Source organism: Ambystoma mexicanum, chromosome 2p (genome assembly GCF_040938575.1).
Source record: "Ambystoma mexicanum isolate Mex_15411 chromosome 2p, UKY_AmexF1_1, whole genome shotgun sequence".
NCBI lineage: Eukaryota > Metazoa > Chordata > Amphibia > Caudata > Ambystomatidae > Ambystoma > Ambystoma mexicanum.
In genome coordinates, this window is record NC_090923.1 from 1138978333 (window position 1) to 1138995877 (window position 17545).

The window sequence follows — 17545 nt, forward strand, 5'->3', positions numbered from 1 at the left end:
ATGGGGGTGATGGTCACTTTCTTAATGTCTAGTGGCACTTCCCTGTCTCGAAAAGAGGCATTGACAAATTGTGTCAGGAATGGTTCAAAGGTTTCTTCGTGTTGAAGGATGATGTTAGGTGGTAGTAGATTTAATGAACAGGTGGCAGGGTTCATAGAATCAAGTAGTAGATTCATGTCTGTTGATGGGGGCAAAGCCAAAACTTGGCTCATGATTAGTGGAAACTGAATCTTCAGTTTCTTTGGGTCCAATTGTGATATCGGAAGACCACTAGTGTCTTGTAACCAATTTTCGGTTATACACATTAAGTCTACTTTGTTAGAGACTGGTCCCCTAGCTTGCAAAGACTAGGGGCTTAGACATGGAAACATGACCCAACATGAAAAACATGACTTAACAAGCTGATGCAATAAAATCACATAAACACAACAACTTATCATAACATGGCATAGCCTAGCCTAGAATAGCATGCATTTCAGAGCAAGGCGGAGCACAGCAAACCTACAACAATCGCAGCATAACCTAATATTGTGTGACTGCACCACAAAGGTGACTTAAGGACACTTGACTTTGGTGCATCACCTTTTTAACTCTCATGCTGGACCCCCCTGGATCTCGTACTAAGGTTGGCCCTGATTCATGCTGTGCCCTTCAGCGTCTTGATTCCTTGCCTACATTCTACTCCCTGCAACATTGTGTTTTACTGACCTCTGCAACTGTATTCACTCTCCCCTCTGCTTCTCTGCTCTTTCATTGTTTATTCTCTGTCCTCTCCTTCTCCCCCCGCCCTTACTTTTTTCTATGCACTTATTCTATCAGAATTGTCCCAGGACCTAGTATGATGTAACAATTGTGTCTCTCCTCCCCCTTCTCATACTTGTTCTCTCACCCCACCCACAGCCCCCTCCAGCACCATCTGAAATCTCGTCAGGCCTAGTACGGTAGTCTCCTGTCTGTTTCCCATTTCCTTCCTATCTGTGTCTTATCTGAAATGTCGCCAGGCCAAGTACGATAGTTAATTTCAAATTCTTGTTGTTCTTGGCCTGTAAGAATGTTGTAATTTTCCCTTGTTCTTTCCTTTGCTTTGAAGCGCTTTGAAACACGTTCTGTATAGGCGCTACATAAATAAACTATCATATCATATGTCCCAGACCAGAAGTAGGTTCTTGGAGGAGGATGATGGGGCACCAGAAACCATAATATGGGGGCCTAAAACAAGGATCAAAACGGCCAGGAACGTTTCTATCCAACTCCTCCCTCTGCCATGTCTGCCGTGCATTAAAGAGACTCCAGTGATTACTATACTCGTGGGACCTTTCCATGGTCCTGGCAGTGCTTCCCTTTGCTTTCCCTTACGCCCTGAAAATATATCCTGTTCTCTGAGGAAGGCAACACACCAAAAGCGGCTCCTCAAGCTGCACCCAAATGGTTTGTTTTGGATGATACTCCATCCTGGACTGATGACACACAAATGCCCTGACAGTTCAATAAGTCACTGGAAACCAGACTGACGATAAAATGAAAAACGGTTTTGGCCAGTATAACTGTATATTCCCATAGGCTACCAGATCAAGGCAGACCAGGCTTATATTTATTAAGCAACCCCCAGCCTCCATGCCTGGTAGCAACCCGTTCTATATCATTTGAATCGGAGCTGCCCGTGTTTAATGGCAGCCACTGACTGTTGGATCTATGGGTTTCAGCAGGCTGTTTGCAGGAATTCACGTGTTTCTCTTGACTGCCATGTTGCAAAACTACAAGGCGCAGCTGCTGAGGGTATTGGTAGGTCGTCCGAGCAGAGATAGGTTTGAGCTATACTTTTCAGCACAGCGCATTATGAAAATGTGATCCGATTAGCGGATCTCGCATTCTGAGATAAAATTACTAGTATCCTTTTGTATTAAATATTTCTTTTTAAACTGCTGCACTTTTTTTCTTTTTGGTACATCCCATACCAAAGGAGAGTGCTGTTATATCGGCCAAAAAGGCTGAAATGTCAACCTCCTAATAAATACATTTCATGTAACATTAAAATATTGATTGCCTAATCATTTCTTTGAACAATATGACCTTTTCCCATTAGAAAAGCTAAGCATACATGCAGCGGTAATGAGGGAAGGTTCCTGATAAACCCATTCGCCTGCAGTTGCCTCTCCAATAGCCATCCTTCACCACACTGAGTCTGCACGTTCCTTTTAAAACAAAAAAGGGTAACTTTCTACAAAGTGCACTCTTTCAATTAACTCTCTCTCTGCTCTTTTAGTCCATTCCTTCAGAGATGGAGTTTGACCCCAACTCGAATCCTCCATGTTACAAGACCACAGATGAGGTGAGTGCTGCTGCGGGATGTGATGGGCCAGGTTCTACTGTGAGGATTCAAGACACTGGTATGGGCACAGAATTTGGGGGGGGCAGTGGAATTTATGTATGTTAATGTGGTTCAGCAACCTCTGTACTGGTAGCGTGCAGATGAACCTGGTGTGACATAGGGTGGTGGTTTTGATCTGCACACTGTTGGGCTTCCAGGGGATGCACACAACCTCTGGGGTAACTCTGTATATCATTGAGAGAAATATCTGAAGCCTCTTGTGTGCATGTGTTTGTGTTGGTGTGGTGCAGGTGGTAATGGGAGGACTATACACAATTTGCTGTGGGGGATGTGATCTTGCACTTCCATCTCCCATCCAGAACATGGCAATCAAGGAGGAAGGGTAGATGTTGAAGGAATGGTGATGGGAAATTAGTAAGGGCATTGGTGGAGACAGGTGGTTGCGGAAAAGTATCCATTTCGGATTGATGTGCTGTCCCTCACTATTGTGTATTTCGCTAACAGGACATCGTGATCCAGCAGGATGATGAGATTAGACTGAAGATTGTGGGCACTCGCGTGGACAAGAACGATATTGTGAGTTCATGTTTTGTGTGACCAACTCCTGTCTTTGCGATGAATGTTGGGGTTGCACTCTGTGATTCTTGTGCTTGGTAAGGAGACTTCCATTAGGGGTGTATGTATTAATTTTTTTCTAGAGTAAATGACGGTTGATTTCTGCCTATGGCAGGATGCTGGCATTGGGAATGTACTATAGTGTGGGGAGTTGGGGGGGCAGTAACCGCAAGGGATGCTTGTGAGGTTTTGGCATGCACATGGAAGTGTTAATTATGCATGTCCGGAAGTGTTTCTGATGCTTGTCTCCTTTTCCTGCAGTTTGCGATTGGCTCACTGATGGACGATTACCTGGGTATGTATCTGGCAAACCTGCTACCTGTCATCTCTTGATATGTGGGGAATGTCTCATTGCATGGTGCTGGTGGGATGTGGGGGAGATGAATGGTTGTTCGGAGGTCAATGTTTTCTTCCATTGACTTGTTAAACTTTGGCAGCGGGAAAAGGGATGGGGCTGCGGATACTAGACAAATCCTGCATTAGGGCAGGGGAAGAGCGTGGATGTTCAAATGTCTCGGGATGCCTTCTCGTGTTAGATCAGACCAGTGTGGATTGGTGTTTACCAAAAAGCGTTAATTCATCTTGTGACATTACCAAAAAGTGTGCATTCATCTTGTGATAGCCATCCCAGGTAAACTATCTGTTGTCTTTTTAAGAGGGTGAAAACAAGGCTGGTTTTCTTCTGACCCAATAGTGGAAGGGTACGGACACAGCTCCCTTAAATGTTCCCTAATTGTCTTCTCCTTGTTTTTAGGTCTGGTCAGTTAAAGACCTCCCTTTGTCCCGCAAGACCTGTTCTTCAGTGTGCCAATGGCCGGGCTCCTACATGGGACATGCCTTCCAGCTGTGCTGGATCTGCTCTGTACCGAGAATTTCTTGTGCTCTGTCTTGCTAATGTTTCTGTAAATAAAAGTTGTTGTTTTTTTTAGTTTGAAGTTACTGTTCAGTCTGTGCTTGGGCTTTTGGGGCTCTTGAGAAATGTATAACACTATATTGTTCTAAACATTAAAATAAAATGACATAAGCAAATATGTCCTAAACATTAAAATAAAATGACATAAGCAAAGTGAAAGAGAAGATTTAAATATAAACATAGCTCACACATTGTAGCAGTTGGTTTTTGTAGTAATCCTTTAGCAATGCAGGTGCTAAGTGCAGGAAACCTAGACATCTTTTCCAATGGAGTTTGTCAGTGTTTCTTGACTTGCTTATGGGTGGAGGTAAACCTGCCGTCTGCAAGTCTGCCATGGACTGGAGCCTTAATCTGCTCTCTTGGTGCTGCGTCATCCACCGTATTCTGCTAGTTGACTATTCTGTAAATTCTTTAGCTATTGTCCCTGGTAAATCCCGCTTCTTAATCTTCAGTAACATCATGACTGCTCTTTTCTCACTGCTCTAACTCCTTTACTCCAGTAACAAATTGCGAACCATCCTCTGATAGTTTCAAAGAATTGAACACAGATCACTGGGTAGGAAAGACAGTGTCCCTCAAAGAAAGGGATAACTATAGAATGTATTTACACAATGAAATTCATAAGATTAAAACGTGTGACATGTAGTCACAAAATGACACACTACGTCTTGGCAGACCCTATGACTGGATTGATAGTGCATCTCTTCCCACATATATACACACACACCACTTGCCCCTCCCATTCACTTACTTCCTTTCTCCCCACTAACTGGAGGCTTTCAAAGCAAACCGTTCTCCGGCTTACTCTGAGGGATGGTTCCCCCTAGAACACAATCGCTATGACATTAATATTTGATCAGAAGTGGTTGAGTTTATCTTCATGCAATTTGAAACGGCTTTGTTTTGAATTTGCACTACATTTTTCTTTTTTAGTTTTTTAATGTGCTAACATGTGGAGTCGCAGCAATAAAAACATCAATAAATTATCATGGGGTGGGTCTACCTAATTCAGAAACCTGGATTATTTTCTGCACGCTGGTAGGACTCATTTTTTGTTTTTAACTTTATTTTACACAACACCATGTAGAGATGCAAGGTAATTTAATGTACATCCCGCATCCAAACCTTGAAGCTCTTTTGACAGTACAACAGGGTCTACCTCGATAGAGTAATATCTGCCATAAAGCCTGTCAGGGAAATATTTTTCTTTTCGCAGCTTTCCCTCCATTGACCTCAATGAAACACCCAATTTTTTGTTATTCCTCTCCTAATATTTGAAGTTAAGTAAAACCTTTTTGCTTTACTTGCCTTGCTTAGAGCCTCTATTCTTTTTTGGGCACAGGCCAGTTCCCTAGGGTACCAGTGTAGGGAGGCCCTTGTTTTTAAGCTGCACGCATCACCTTAAATTGTAGTATGACAGGGGTATATTTTACCCCTTTTTCCTTTTCTTTCAGAAACATTTTCGTTGCTTGCAGGATGTGTTAAAGACTGGCTGGTAGCTGAGGATATTTTTGTTCCACGTATGTCATTGTTCATGCATGCAGTTTTGCATTCTACTGCATACCACCATTTAGAGGACCTTCTACTACAAATGGCCGTGCCACACGTTTTTTCTGTTCTGTCCTTTCCGCCATATTCTCCTTTTGGCCTTCTTCCTGCCTTTTAAGCTCAGAAAATGCCATATACGGAAAGACATTCTTGGAAAACCTTGGCTTTCCCAAGCAAACCAGCAGTGTGCATACCTGGCCGGATGTGGGGTCTGGGGCTGTCTGGTGCAAATCCACTCTCAGGCCAGGCGGATGTTGAGGATTGGACATCCCTTGCCAGTTTGAACAGTGCCGATCTTTACCATCGGAGGGCTAGGGTTGACCCTGGCCCAAATATAGGGTGAAGGACTCCTGAAGCCATTCTTCAGACCGTTTGTTGGATGAAGAGTTGCAGCCAGCTAAGACATGTGAACAGCAGTTGATGACTTCCAGAAATGCCTCAAGTCCAGGTGAAGTCCTGTCCATCTGGATCAATCTCGTCAAGCACCTCAACAGTGCTTCAACCTTTGGGATAGTGGGACTTGCCTTGACTCCTTCATGCTGATCTTGCCCTCTGGAGCCTTCGGAAATGTCCCGGGACCGCCCTGTGGGAGCCTTTGCTCTGCATTGGTCACTATAAGTTTCACCTTGGAGCTCTGCAGGTTTCCAGCTTGTGGGCGAAGAACAATCCTCCTGCTGCTGTTCTTAAAGTCGAAGAGGGGCCTTCTATAAGCAGTTTTGATGTGCTTGCCACGTGAGTTGGCTGTTGCTTGAGTGCGGTGATTGCTGCTGCCTGCTTCCATCATGTCCTCAGGGTCCCTGTCGTCGTGGGACTTGTGGTGGTATGCCTCTTGGGGTGCCTCAGTTATCCAGCATTACAAATCGTAATGGTAGCTCTGACCTGCTGCTTAGATGGCACCCCCTGCTACAGGTTCTAGCGTGAAAGATGAAGTCAACGCTTAAAAAAAAAGTAATGGACAATGGCCTGAGTAAAGATGAAGGAAGACCGTTCAATACTCGCCAACATAATGTCATCAAAAAGTGGTAGGATTCTTCCAGTTTCAAAATAATAATTAGCATAGTGACGACAACACAGGGAATGACATCAAGTGACCTTTGACCCAATGACATTAGATTAGTTTCTAAATAATAATTAGGATAATGAACATATAGCACTCCATCCATAGCTGTACTACCCCAAACCCCTCCCCCCCCCACACTTTCCCCCTCCCCCCTCTGGCACATAATCTGTCTCCTTGACTCTCCTTCTGCTCTGACAATTTATGATAGCACCCATCTATTCTGAATTCTTTGTGCTGCCAATACAGACCTAGCCTTCTTACTTTCGGGCTGGCAAAATGAATGCACACGCGTTTTATATTGGGGACCTAGCCACCTCCTACCTACCTTTTTGTGCTGGCAAAAAAGGTGCACATGCATTTTAGAATCCTACCTTCACATCTCGGATCATGGTCCTCCAAAGGGCGTTCATCCCCACAGAGCTTTGAGGCCATACCAATAGCAGGAGACGCTATACAAATGCCACACAACAAAATGATGACACAGGGCATTACATCAAATGTCCCTTGACCCAATCACATTGCATTACATTTTGATCTAAGAAGTTTCTTCAGAACCTGGCAGTAGTTACAGCACAATTACTGCCCTGGCTATACAGGGGAGGATATTATAAGAGGAAAATTGTTCCCAAGCTTTTGTACAGGATAGAAATGATGCCCCTGTGGATAGTGAACAGTTTGGTAAAACTAGAAGGTCTTATATGGAGGTGGGCTCTGGGTTTGCCTAACTTTACACCCAAACACGTGTGTACAGGCGCGTTATAAATTACTTATCATTTTGTTAATGAGATATGAGCTTGGGTTGAAATCCATGAGAGTGAGAGCAAATTGGAGGGTACTGGGTCTGGTTTACAGAATTCTAACTTTTTTCGGATAGGTCTTTGTATGGTGAGTTGAGACAGCTATTGGAGACGAGAAGCGACAGGGTAATTAATGGCCTCACTGACCACTTCCAGAGGGTATTGGTAGAGTAGGGTAATACCTTGTATGACTTATCGGGAAATCCAGTGAATATAAAACAGTCCTTGTATAGAGCAGACTGGATTGCAACAATGACTGAAATGCATGCTGTGAGTTCATTGCACCACTTGAACCTTGAACGTAAACTGGATGTCCTAGCGCCTTCTCTACTTCTTTTCCCATGCTCAAGTGCATGCAGAACCCTAATCCGATTTGATGCTAATGTTTTACTAGAGAGAACAAATTACTCATGTTCTTTTGGAAGAATTATTCTTTATTTTTTTAGAGAAGTGTGGGTAAAAAGAGGAACTATCTCGGGCAATCTTTTTTGTCGTCATTGTTTGGAACCTGAGACTTGGAAGCACATATTCCCTTTTTTGTCCTGCATACTTTTGAATGTTAAATTTTGTATTATGTGGATGAAGAAAGCTTGCGGAGAAAGATTGTAGGGTTATCATCCCACCCTATTGGATTAGCAGCATGGGGTTTTATCCACGCTCTAAAGACTGTACTGTACGTCCTGAGTTTATTTTGATTGAATGACGGATTTGATGGAAATCTTGTCTAGTTTTAGTGATTAGGGGGTTTAGATTATTTGGAGTATTAGATACGTTTGTGGATTTTTTTTTTAAAATCTAAAATATTACTGTACTAAGCATATGTTCTTATTTTGATATTACATTTTGTAAAGGTTGTAACTGCATAACCATATACAAATAAGTGCTTACCAGTGAAAATTACAACCCATAAATCCATGATTATTTTTAGTTTGTATCGCTGTGCCTGGCTAAACAGTCAACCTATTTCTACGGTATCAACAGACCTATTTCCGCACCCCCCCCTTCTCTTATTTGTAGTTCAATAACCTCCAACTTTGGTGCTGCTTCCTGGTCATGTTATTCCCCCCGCCCAACTACCCCCTTCCACCGCAGAGCTCTTTTCCAATATGTTTCTGTAGCCCTCACCTCCACAATCATGTGGCAAAATACACTAAATGTCCACTGAAACTTCGATTTTCCTTCCTGATGTCCAAGATTCATATCATGTATACGAGTGCTAAAAAATAAAGCACAGTACCCAAAGCATGACCACCTGCCTGCCTGGAAACGTGCATTCAACTGAAACGTAAACTTTTAATAATGTAATAATTAAAAAAAGATAACTACGGCCAGGAGAGAAGAGAATGTTGCTTGTTTATTTGATAATGCGCTCCAAGCCCTTGGGCAGCTGGGCGCAACAATACAAGTAGACTCGAAACTTAGTTACAGTGCCTGACACAGGCTATTAGAAAACAGAGGTAACTTACAACAAATGATACAAGTGATACAGTACATATAGGATCAAGATGGGTAAGCGTAGAAGAATACCGTCTTAACATATGTATAGCATGATCAGCTAGATAAGGGTAAATATCGTTACATATCGTTGTGCAGCCATTTAAGAGCGTTACATCTAAATCTAGTGTAGGGTAATGGGCGTCTGAGGTCAGGTGGGAGTATGTTCCATGATTGTGCAGCTCTAACAGGGAAGCTAGTTCCACCCGCTCTGGTAAGTTTGAATCTCGGGACTTCAAGTAAGAAGGTGTTGGCAGATCTCGTCAGTCGGTTTGAGGGTCTCCAGTTGATTCTTTCAGCTAGGTAGGGGGGTGCTTGATTGTTGAGGCATTTGGATGTGAGAGAAATAGTTTTAAGGAGGATTCTGTCCTTTATCTTTAGCCAGTGGGCCTCAGTCTGGTGTTTGGAGATATGCTCACTACGTGGGATATTCAAAGCTGCTCTTGGGGCATTATTTTGTAATCTCTGGAGTTTTTCAATGACCGACGCATTTGCACCTGAGTATAGGACGTTGCAATAGTCCAGTCTGGACATGACAAGGGCATTGGCCAAGGTGAGGCAGCTGGCACTGGACAGGAATGGTCTGGCAGCACGGATGAGTTTACACGTGTTAGTGGTTGTAGAGGCGAGGGAGTTCACTTGCTTTTTAAGGGTGAGAACTGAGTCGAGGTAAAAACCTAGAGTTTTAACCTCTCGCATAACCTTAATAGTATTATTGTTGATGTTAAATGAGGCATAGTCCGGGGTGAGTTTAGTTAGGTTATGGTCTGATCCGAGGAGCAGGATTTCAGTTTTATCGTCGTTCAGGCAGAGGCCATGGGTGGCCATCCATGCCTGAATGAGGATGTATATTTTATTCACCAAAGCCAGGTCCACTTCATAGTTGCCTGAAAGGGGTATGAGGATCTGGGTGTCATCTGCATAATTTGTGTAGGTGACACCCAGTCTGTCCAACTTTTCGAACAATGGCTTGGTGAAAATGTTGTACATAGTGGGTGAGACACAGGAGCCCTGTGGGACTCCACATGTAATTTGGATGGGATTGGCACAGGTAGAGGTGGAAAAGACTCTCATGGTCCGGTTGGCTAGAAAGGATTGGACCCATGCTATAGCTTCCCCTGTGAAATTGGCAGCGAGCTTGAGGTGGTTGCATAAAACTGCATGATCCACCAAATCAAAAGCTGCTGACAAGTCCAATAGGAGTAGCAGCGCTGTTTTCCCACTATCCTTGTATTCCTCAATTTTAGTTTTAAGATCTATCAAGGCTGTTTCAGTGCCATAGAGAGGGCGGAAGCCAGATTGGCGCAAGCCTAGTAGATGGTTAGCTTCGAAGTAATCTTGAATTTGGAGATAGGCTACTCTATCGATGATTTTTAGTAGGAAAGGTACAGTGGTGATAGGCCTATAATTAGTTGGGATGGAAGGATCAAGGGTTTGTTTCTTAAGAAGGGGGAGGACCCAGGATTCTTTTAGGTTAGCTGGTACTGTGTTGGATTTGAAAGAGGAGTTAATGAGATTCGTGATAAACGGGGCTAAATCTCTGGCTGCGTCCTTTATTATTTGAGCTGGGCAACTGTTGCCCTTACAGTTGGAAGGCTTCAGTGAGAGGATAACCTTTTCAGTGTCGATGATGGAGATAGGTTTGAAGCTAAAAGGGGGGATAGTATTAGGTTCAGTCACTAGAGGTGCTTGTTGATCAGTAGGAGAGAGGGTGTCCTTTTTATTAGTTATTTTAAGCTGGAGGGTGGACATTTTATTCGATAGGGCGTTCTGTATCTTAGTGCACCATATCTTGTCCTTGGGGACCGTGTCAGTTGGTTGGATGGGGGATTCCATTTCCTGGAGGATGGCAAAAAGTTCCTTGGTATTAGATTTGGCATTAGTAATTCTGTCATTGAATAAAAAAAAAATTATATTGATAATTTCTGTCTTGTAATATTGGGTTAAGTTAACTTTGTTGTCGTCAGTAGGCGAATTGCGCCAGATAGTTTGGAGTTTTCGTTTCTGCTTTCTAAGGTCCTTAAGTTGGGGTGTGAACCAAGCATTAAGGTGGGCTTCTTGTTTATCTTTGCGTAGTTTGGGTGGTGCAATAGTATCTAGTGCATGAGACATAGCTTTATTAAAGGTGTCTACTAGGGTGTCTGGGTCAGTATTGTTCTCCAGGCCATTGATAGTAGGCAGGAGGAGGGGGATGAGTTTTTCTGTAGTAATGTCCTTTTTACTTCTGGTGGGGAGTGGTGGTATCATTTTGATAATTTTAGGGCTGAGGAGGTCAAGTGTGGCAGTGAAATATATTAGATAGTGGTTGGTCCATGGTTGAGGGATGATGTCAGTAATGACTATGTTGCAGTTAAGTTCAGATACCCAGTCAAGGGTTCTACCTTTAACATGTGTGGGGGTGAGGACTTTTTGGGTAAGGCCGTGGTCGTTTAGGATAGCTGTTATAGAGAGGGCATTTTTATTATCTGGCTCATTGAAGCCAATGTTAAAGTCGCCCAGCAACAGCGTTTGCGAGTGATTTTGGGTACTGTTAGCTATGAGGGTGGTAAGGTCATCTTCGAAGGTTCCCATGGGACCTGGGGGCCTATAGATCAAGTGAATAGTTAGCGTGCGGTTACTGCAATTTAGCTGAGAGTACTTCACAGGAAGCACAGGGAGGTGAGGTGGTGAGTCTGATAGGCAAAGTAATTTTAGCGATGATGGCTAGGCCACCGCCTTTAGCATTGGGTCTATTTACTCTGTGGATCTGGTAATTGTCAGGTACGGCTAGCATCAGGGAGGGTCCTGCTGCCTCGTGGAGCCAAGTTTCTGTTACGGCAAGGAGGTCGATGCTGTTTAGTATGTCGGCAATTTCAGTTGCATGGGCTACCATGGATCTGGCGTTGATAAGGGATCCAGTAAGTGCTATAGTATTCTTAGGAATAGGATAGCTTGCAGATTTATCTGTGTGCTTGTTTCGACTCGGGTGTTTCTTTTTATGAAAGTGAGTGGGATTTGGGGTCAGAGTTGAGGGTTTCATGGCTTGAATTTGCTTATCCAAGTGCGTCTGTATAGTTGGGGATCTAACAGTATTGTTTGCGCTATTTCTTTTGGGTTCATAAATGCAAGGTAGTCTTGCCCTAAGTCTCAGGTTTCTGTCTGTGGGGGGGGCTAGTGCTGTAGGTAGCAAAGGCCATGATTGTAGTTAGGAGGATCAGGGAGGTCCGGTTTCTACACATGGTAGTTAGAGTAGTTAAATGGTTCAAGTTACTTCCCTTACTTCGCTAGGATGTCTGGCTAGGGTGTCGCAATATAGATTGCGGGTGGCTAGTTATAGCCAGGAGTTCATCTAGTGATATGGATCATGATATTCAAGAATCACAATATGAACTAAAATGCATGACTTAGAGTAGTTAGCAACGTGTAAGGCAGGCGACCCAAGGGTGTTAAATAGGTAACAGGATGCAGTGGCAAGCTACCAAGGGGTCTCGGATAGGTCACAGGGTGCAATGGTAGGCGACCAAAAGGGTCTCGGATAGGTCACAGGGTGCAATGGTAGGCGACCAAAAGGGTCTCAAAAAGGTCACAGGGTACAGTTGTAGCAATGCGGCAGTCTAGGCAGTACTGGGTGAATGAGTGGGCACATTCATAGCAGAGGTACAAAAGGCAAAGCAGATACCAGGCTTGCAGCAAATGTGGGCATATCAGGCAAAGAGCAATGCAACATACATGGGGCACCAATCAGTAGTGAGGCACAGCAGGTTAGGTTATGCAAGTACACTACACTTACATCAAGTAAGGAGCAGAGCAGAGTACACAAGGCACCATCCAAAAGTGTGGCATGTCAAACGGGCATTGCACCTCGAGCATTATCAGGCAGAAGAGCGATGTAGCATACACGTGGAGCAGATCAGAATATGTGCGCAGCAGGTTTGGATAATGCAGGAGGTAGGCAGACTAACTCAAGAATCGCGCACATTAGTCTGAGGCAGGCGCAATAAGGGAGCATAGCAGGTAAAGCATAGGCAGTATGGCAGGTGTTAAACAGGGATGCTGCAGGTGAGCACGTTGGTAGCAAACTGGGGGCGATCACTATAGACGGTAAGGAGAGCGCTGTATCTCAGAGTCAATAAAGTACATTAAAGGTGGTGCAGGTAGCGTGGATTACTTTCCATTGCAGGTGGTCAAGCACTGCTGGTTGAGTTAGCCGGAGGGGCACTAGAGGCAAGATGAATTGCAGAAATTTTTGGGCATAATGACGTCGCCTGGCTGCGTGGCTGCGCTCGGTCAGCTCAGTCAGGGGGATGCCCTTCTCTCTGGGCCTTACCTCATTGGCCGGCTCTCGCCTGCCGGTGATTGGAGGCACAATGTGTTGCCAGTCAGCACCAATCCGGAGGCAGGGTGCAGTTCAGGCAGGCATTCAGGACAAGTCTGGCGCGGGGGCACCAAAGCGCGGCGGCCATCTTTAAATTACGGCGGCCATCTTTAAATTGCCTGACAAACTAATTTCGAGTGGAATGCAAACACATGGGCAATATGTGCTTGGAGGCTGCAGGTAAGTAAGGTGAGCAGCCTTTGTAGAGTATAGCAGACAGGTGCTCTTCAATAAAAGCAATTTTAGAGCGGATGAGGCGATTGGAGGCACGATGTGTTGCCAGTCAGCACCAATCCGGAGGCAGGGTGCAGGTCAGGCAGGCATTCAGGACAAGGTCAGGCGCGGGGGGATCAGCGCGCGGCCTCATCAGAAGATGTTTTCAAGTAATATGCATTTCCCATTGTAAAGAAGTATGTTTATTAACTTCATCTGCCCACAACTCAGAATTTTAAGAGCTTGTATCACAAATGTAACTACTTCAGAGATATCCTTGTATACTTTCCAAATGCGTTTAGATCTGTTAATGAAATATGTATTGGGTAGGAATACTTAACAGTAGTCTACTCCCTAAATCTGTAGGGTTGGCAAGTATACAATTCGGAACAGTAACGAGGATGCCCATTAGGTACAAGAACTATAGCACCCGTTTCAGACGCATTCTATGAGCTGGGTTAGGAGTCTGGTGCCCTTACTATTGCCACAGCTCTCTTCCTTGTTGAAATCAACAGTATTTTATATTAGGACTGGACAGAGCAGCACCGCTAACATAATCAGGCATGTGACATGTTAAGAGGCATACAGTTAAATGATTGACTGATGGCAATCAACAAGACCGTAAGGCTGTGGATCTGTGACGTTGGTCTCTGCCTGGGGTGATATTGTGCCACATGGGTAGGCTGAGAGGAAATATGCAGACCAAGCATGATGCTGTTTAGCCATCCCCTTCAAGGTTGGAGGATGTTCTTTCAGGAAGTTCATGGTTGATGCAACTGACTAAATGTACATGCTGATATTCTGTATGAACCCCATTGTGTAAAAACCCTATGACATCCGTGACAATTCTGTACTCTGTGTTTTGTTCTGGCGGCTTATCTGTCTATTTCTGCACAGCTGTATGACAATAGACCAGACTTTGTTGCTGCAACCTGGTTTCCTTTATTTGATTTGAAGGATTTCTACAATTGGCGAGGTCATACCTCAGATTCGAATGCCCAGAAGAGAGTGTAACAGGGGTAGCTCGTTACTAAGGGACCTCTTTGCCTCAAGCTCCCCTGCAGGCAACATTTTAGATAAGAGGCTTACATGAAATCTCTTAAATAAGTATTGGAGGAGGGCTGCTCATGAGGGTTGGGGTCTATCCTCCGGCTGCACAAAAGCCCTTTTATTTAAACTAAAAGGCAGACTCAGTGGAGGACGTTTGGAAAGGGGCTAACATTACACAATGCAATAAAAGAATTGTAGGAGGGAAAAAAGAACTAGTTACAGCGGAACCAGACTACATACTGCCAGTTGAGGATCTGAAATAAATAGAAAAAAGGGGAAGGGAGCAAAATGGGAAAGGAACAGTAAAATGAATGTGATTATAGGAAAGGGGCTCTCCCGCACACTGCATGTAGTGCTACTATCCACTGAGTGCATGTAAATATCTTGAAAAATAAAGGTCCCTAAAACGGGGGATAAGTGTAAGCAATTCCCTGTCAAAGGTACCTTTTTGATTTGGCTGGACTGTATCCCGTGCTGCTTTACTTCGCAGCTGGTCCGCACCCAGGATGGTTCTCCCGGTCTCAGTGCTTCATGGGTTTTAACGTTGTTTTGGTGACCACTCATCCCTCGCAGCACTAGAGCGTTTTCTCTCGTTCCATGAGTCTCTGTTCATGGCACCTTGGGGCACATCTTCTCAGTACTTGCATTAGGGTTAACCTTTGCTTTTCGGACTATCTTCGTCTCATTTGATGAAACTGGCATGTTAAAAAAGCACATGGTTGTCAGAGGGTGGGTGTGAAAGGGTGCTAGCAGTTTCGGGTAGGTTTGGGTTCAGGTGTTGTGCTGTCTATCACCCATGTGGTTGTCCTTAGCCCAATTAGGGGAGTCCCTCCCCATGAGGTCCTCCCGCATTTAACCACCCATAAGGGAACTATTGGGTAGCGGCCTCACCTCCGTAGTAGTGGGGCAAGAGGTGCCCACGGGCCACCAGGGATGTGTCTGGGACCCTATCCACATTTGCAGTGGGGAGGAAGAGCCCACTAGCCACCAGGGAACGGTCTGGGACCCTTTCCATCCCAGACAGTGGGGAAGAGGAGACCACTGATGATACAAGAAGGGTCTGGGACCCCAACAAAGAGATATCAAAGCAGCAAGGAAATCATCCTCATCGTAGTGACGTAGATAGGCCCACTATTCACAAGTGAAGAATCTGAGAAGATTTGAGACATTGTTAAGAGCAAGTTACCAAGGCAAAACATGTATCGATCTGAAAGCACTGAATATCAAGCAACACCAGGAGAATGGAGTCATTCTCCTGGTAGCAAAGCGGAAACAGAGACATGTCGGGGGAAGGGAGTCATTCCCCCAGGCTTTGTATGTTAGGAACAGATCAAGAGAAGGGAGTCATTCTCTTGGTCCTGGAATAAAAGTCAAGTTAGTGATGCCAGGGGAAGGTAGTCATTCCCCCTGGCTTTGTTGTGCACTGTATCAAGACATACCACGGGAAGGGAGTTATTCCCCCTGGTTCTATTGGAACTTGTATAGAATCACACCAGGAGCCATTCTCCTGGAGAGAACATTGTATAAAGACTGTTTTGAAACCTAAAAATCTGGGGATGTGAGTCATTACCCCTGGTATTTGTATGAAGGAATATTTTGGTTTAGCAACAAGCAGGAGAAGGGAGCAACTCTCCTTAAAGAAAGAACTTTTAGTTTACTCTTTAGTTTTGGATAGAAGTAGATTTTGACACAGGACACTGGCTTATTCTTTGACTGACCCTTTTTTCGAATTAGTTTTGAGGCAGGGAAACCTCTGCTTAGAAGTTAAGGGTACGGGGCGTGTCCTGGCTGGCAGCTAATCGAGTTGTAAATTCCACAAGCTCTGTAGCCTGCTGCAAATCCAGTGACTTTAGGGATGCCGTAAGGCGCTTTTGGCCTCTGCAGCAGCGGACCCGTTATAGGAAGTGCCTACATGAGTTTCAGCGTGATTGGCTGGCAGCTGTGCCGTGTTGGAGCCTTGTCTCGGTCGTCGATTGGGCCTGCCCGCCATGTCGACCATGTTTTACTGAGGGCCATGGAGCACCCACCCTACCAACACTTGCATAGCCAGACTTGATGCAGTGTTGTATCCCTGATCCAATGCCGCATTAGCCGCCCTGCAGGGTACCTCAAAGTCATCAGGGGTTTTAGAGGAGCCTTCCACCTGAATTGCGGAGACCATCGCTCCAGCATCACAGGACCAATGCTGGTAGGTGCTGCACCACCTCACGTGGGCACCTGCCTGAGGAATGCTCTCCCGGCTATGGAGGGTTCTTAGATCTTTGCCTGACTTTGGAACTGCGATATCGGAAGAGATCCTGGTGGCTCCGGATATGCAGTGGAGGGTGGTACGACACAGCGGATGCTTGCAGGGTTATATTGATTGGATGGTGTGATTACTCAGTGTGTGTAGTGGCAGAACTGCTCCTCCGCGTCGGGTCTATTGGTTACTACAGTGAGGAGTCCTCGTCCTGCTTTACAGGGTATCTCTGGAGGTTAGCGCATTGACTGAAGCTTGGAGCGCCTGGATACAGCTCTGTGTCTGCACTAGCGTCGTCTGCTAATCTGACTGAGCCAAGGTTTGCACAGCTCGTTTCCCTTTTTCTGGGGCTGTATGGGTGCAGTTCCCTTGGCCTGCAGTGCCCACTTGACCATTCTGAGCACTGATTGTTAGTGTACCCTACTCTTCCTCTGCTTGTTAGATTATTTGCAGCTTGACCGGGAATCTCGTCTCTTGCTATGGAGTGGACTTTCTTTTGATTGATCTCTAAACTGCAGCAAAGCTGCCTGGCCATCATTACATTGGACTCCCGATCTATTGTTGAATCAAGTTTCTTCTGCACAAGTGGTTTTCATACTCTTGGGCTGGACTGGGGTATAGGGGAACACTTTACTTTGTAGTCCAGTAAGTCCAAAGAAAAGATCTTCAACCTCTATTAAAGATTTGTTGGAGGCCCCCCCCCCTTCCCCCAAGTCAGCTGCGTGGGTATACAGGTCTGGACCTGGTTCCAGCATTGAATTGCAACTCGCAGCCAGCTACTAAGGGTGATATTGTGCAGCTGCCCCCATCCATCCAAAAGGAAATGGCATCCACTCTCCAAGAACTGAAAGGGTCTTTCCAAGAACTTGGGCATAATGTTCAGCAGGCAGAATATTGTCTGGGAGACCTGGAAACTGCTTTTTACGATTAGGC

The 17545-nt window shown here is 45.0% G+C and overlaps 1 protein-coding gene across 1 annotated transcript in view; it reads left to right on the top strand.

Moving 5' to 3' along the window:
• POLR2G (RNA polymerase II subunit G) overlaps positions 1-3872 on the top strand; it is an 82076-nt gene extending 78204 nt beyond the window's left edge. Inside the window, exons 5-8 of the mRNA XM_069645214.1 lie at positions 2264-2329; positions 2834-2905; positions 3206-3239; positions 3699-3872. Coding sequence (XP_069501315.1) covers positions 2264-2329; positions 2834-2905; positions 3206-3239; positions 3699-3712 — 186 coding nt within the window. The 3' untranslated portion in view covers positions 3713-3872. The remainder of the gene's footprint in view (positions 1-2263; positions 2330-2833; positions 2906-3205; positions 3240-3698) is intronic.
• The last annotated feature ends 13673 nt before the right edge of the window (positions 3873-17545 follow it).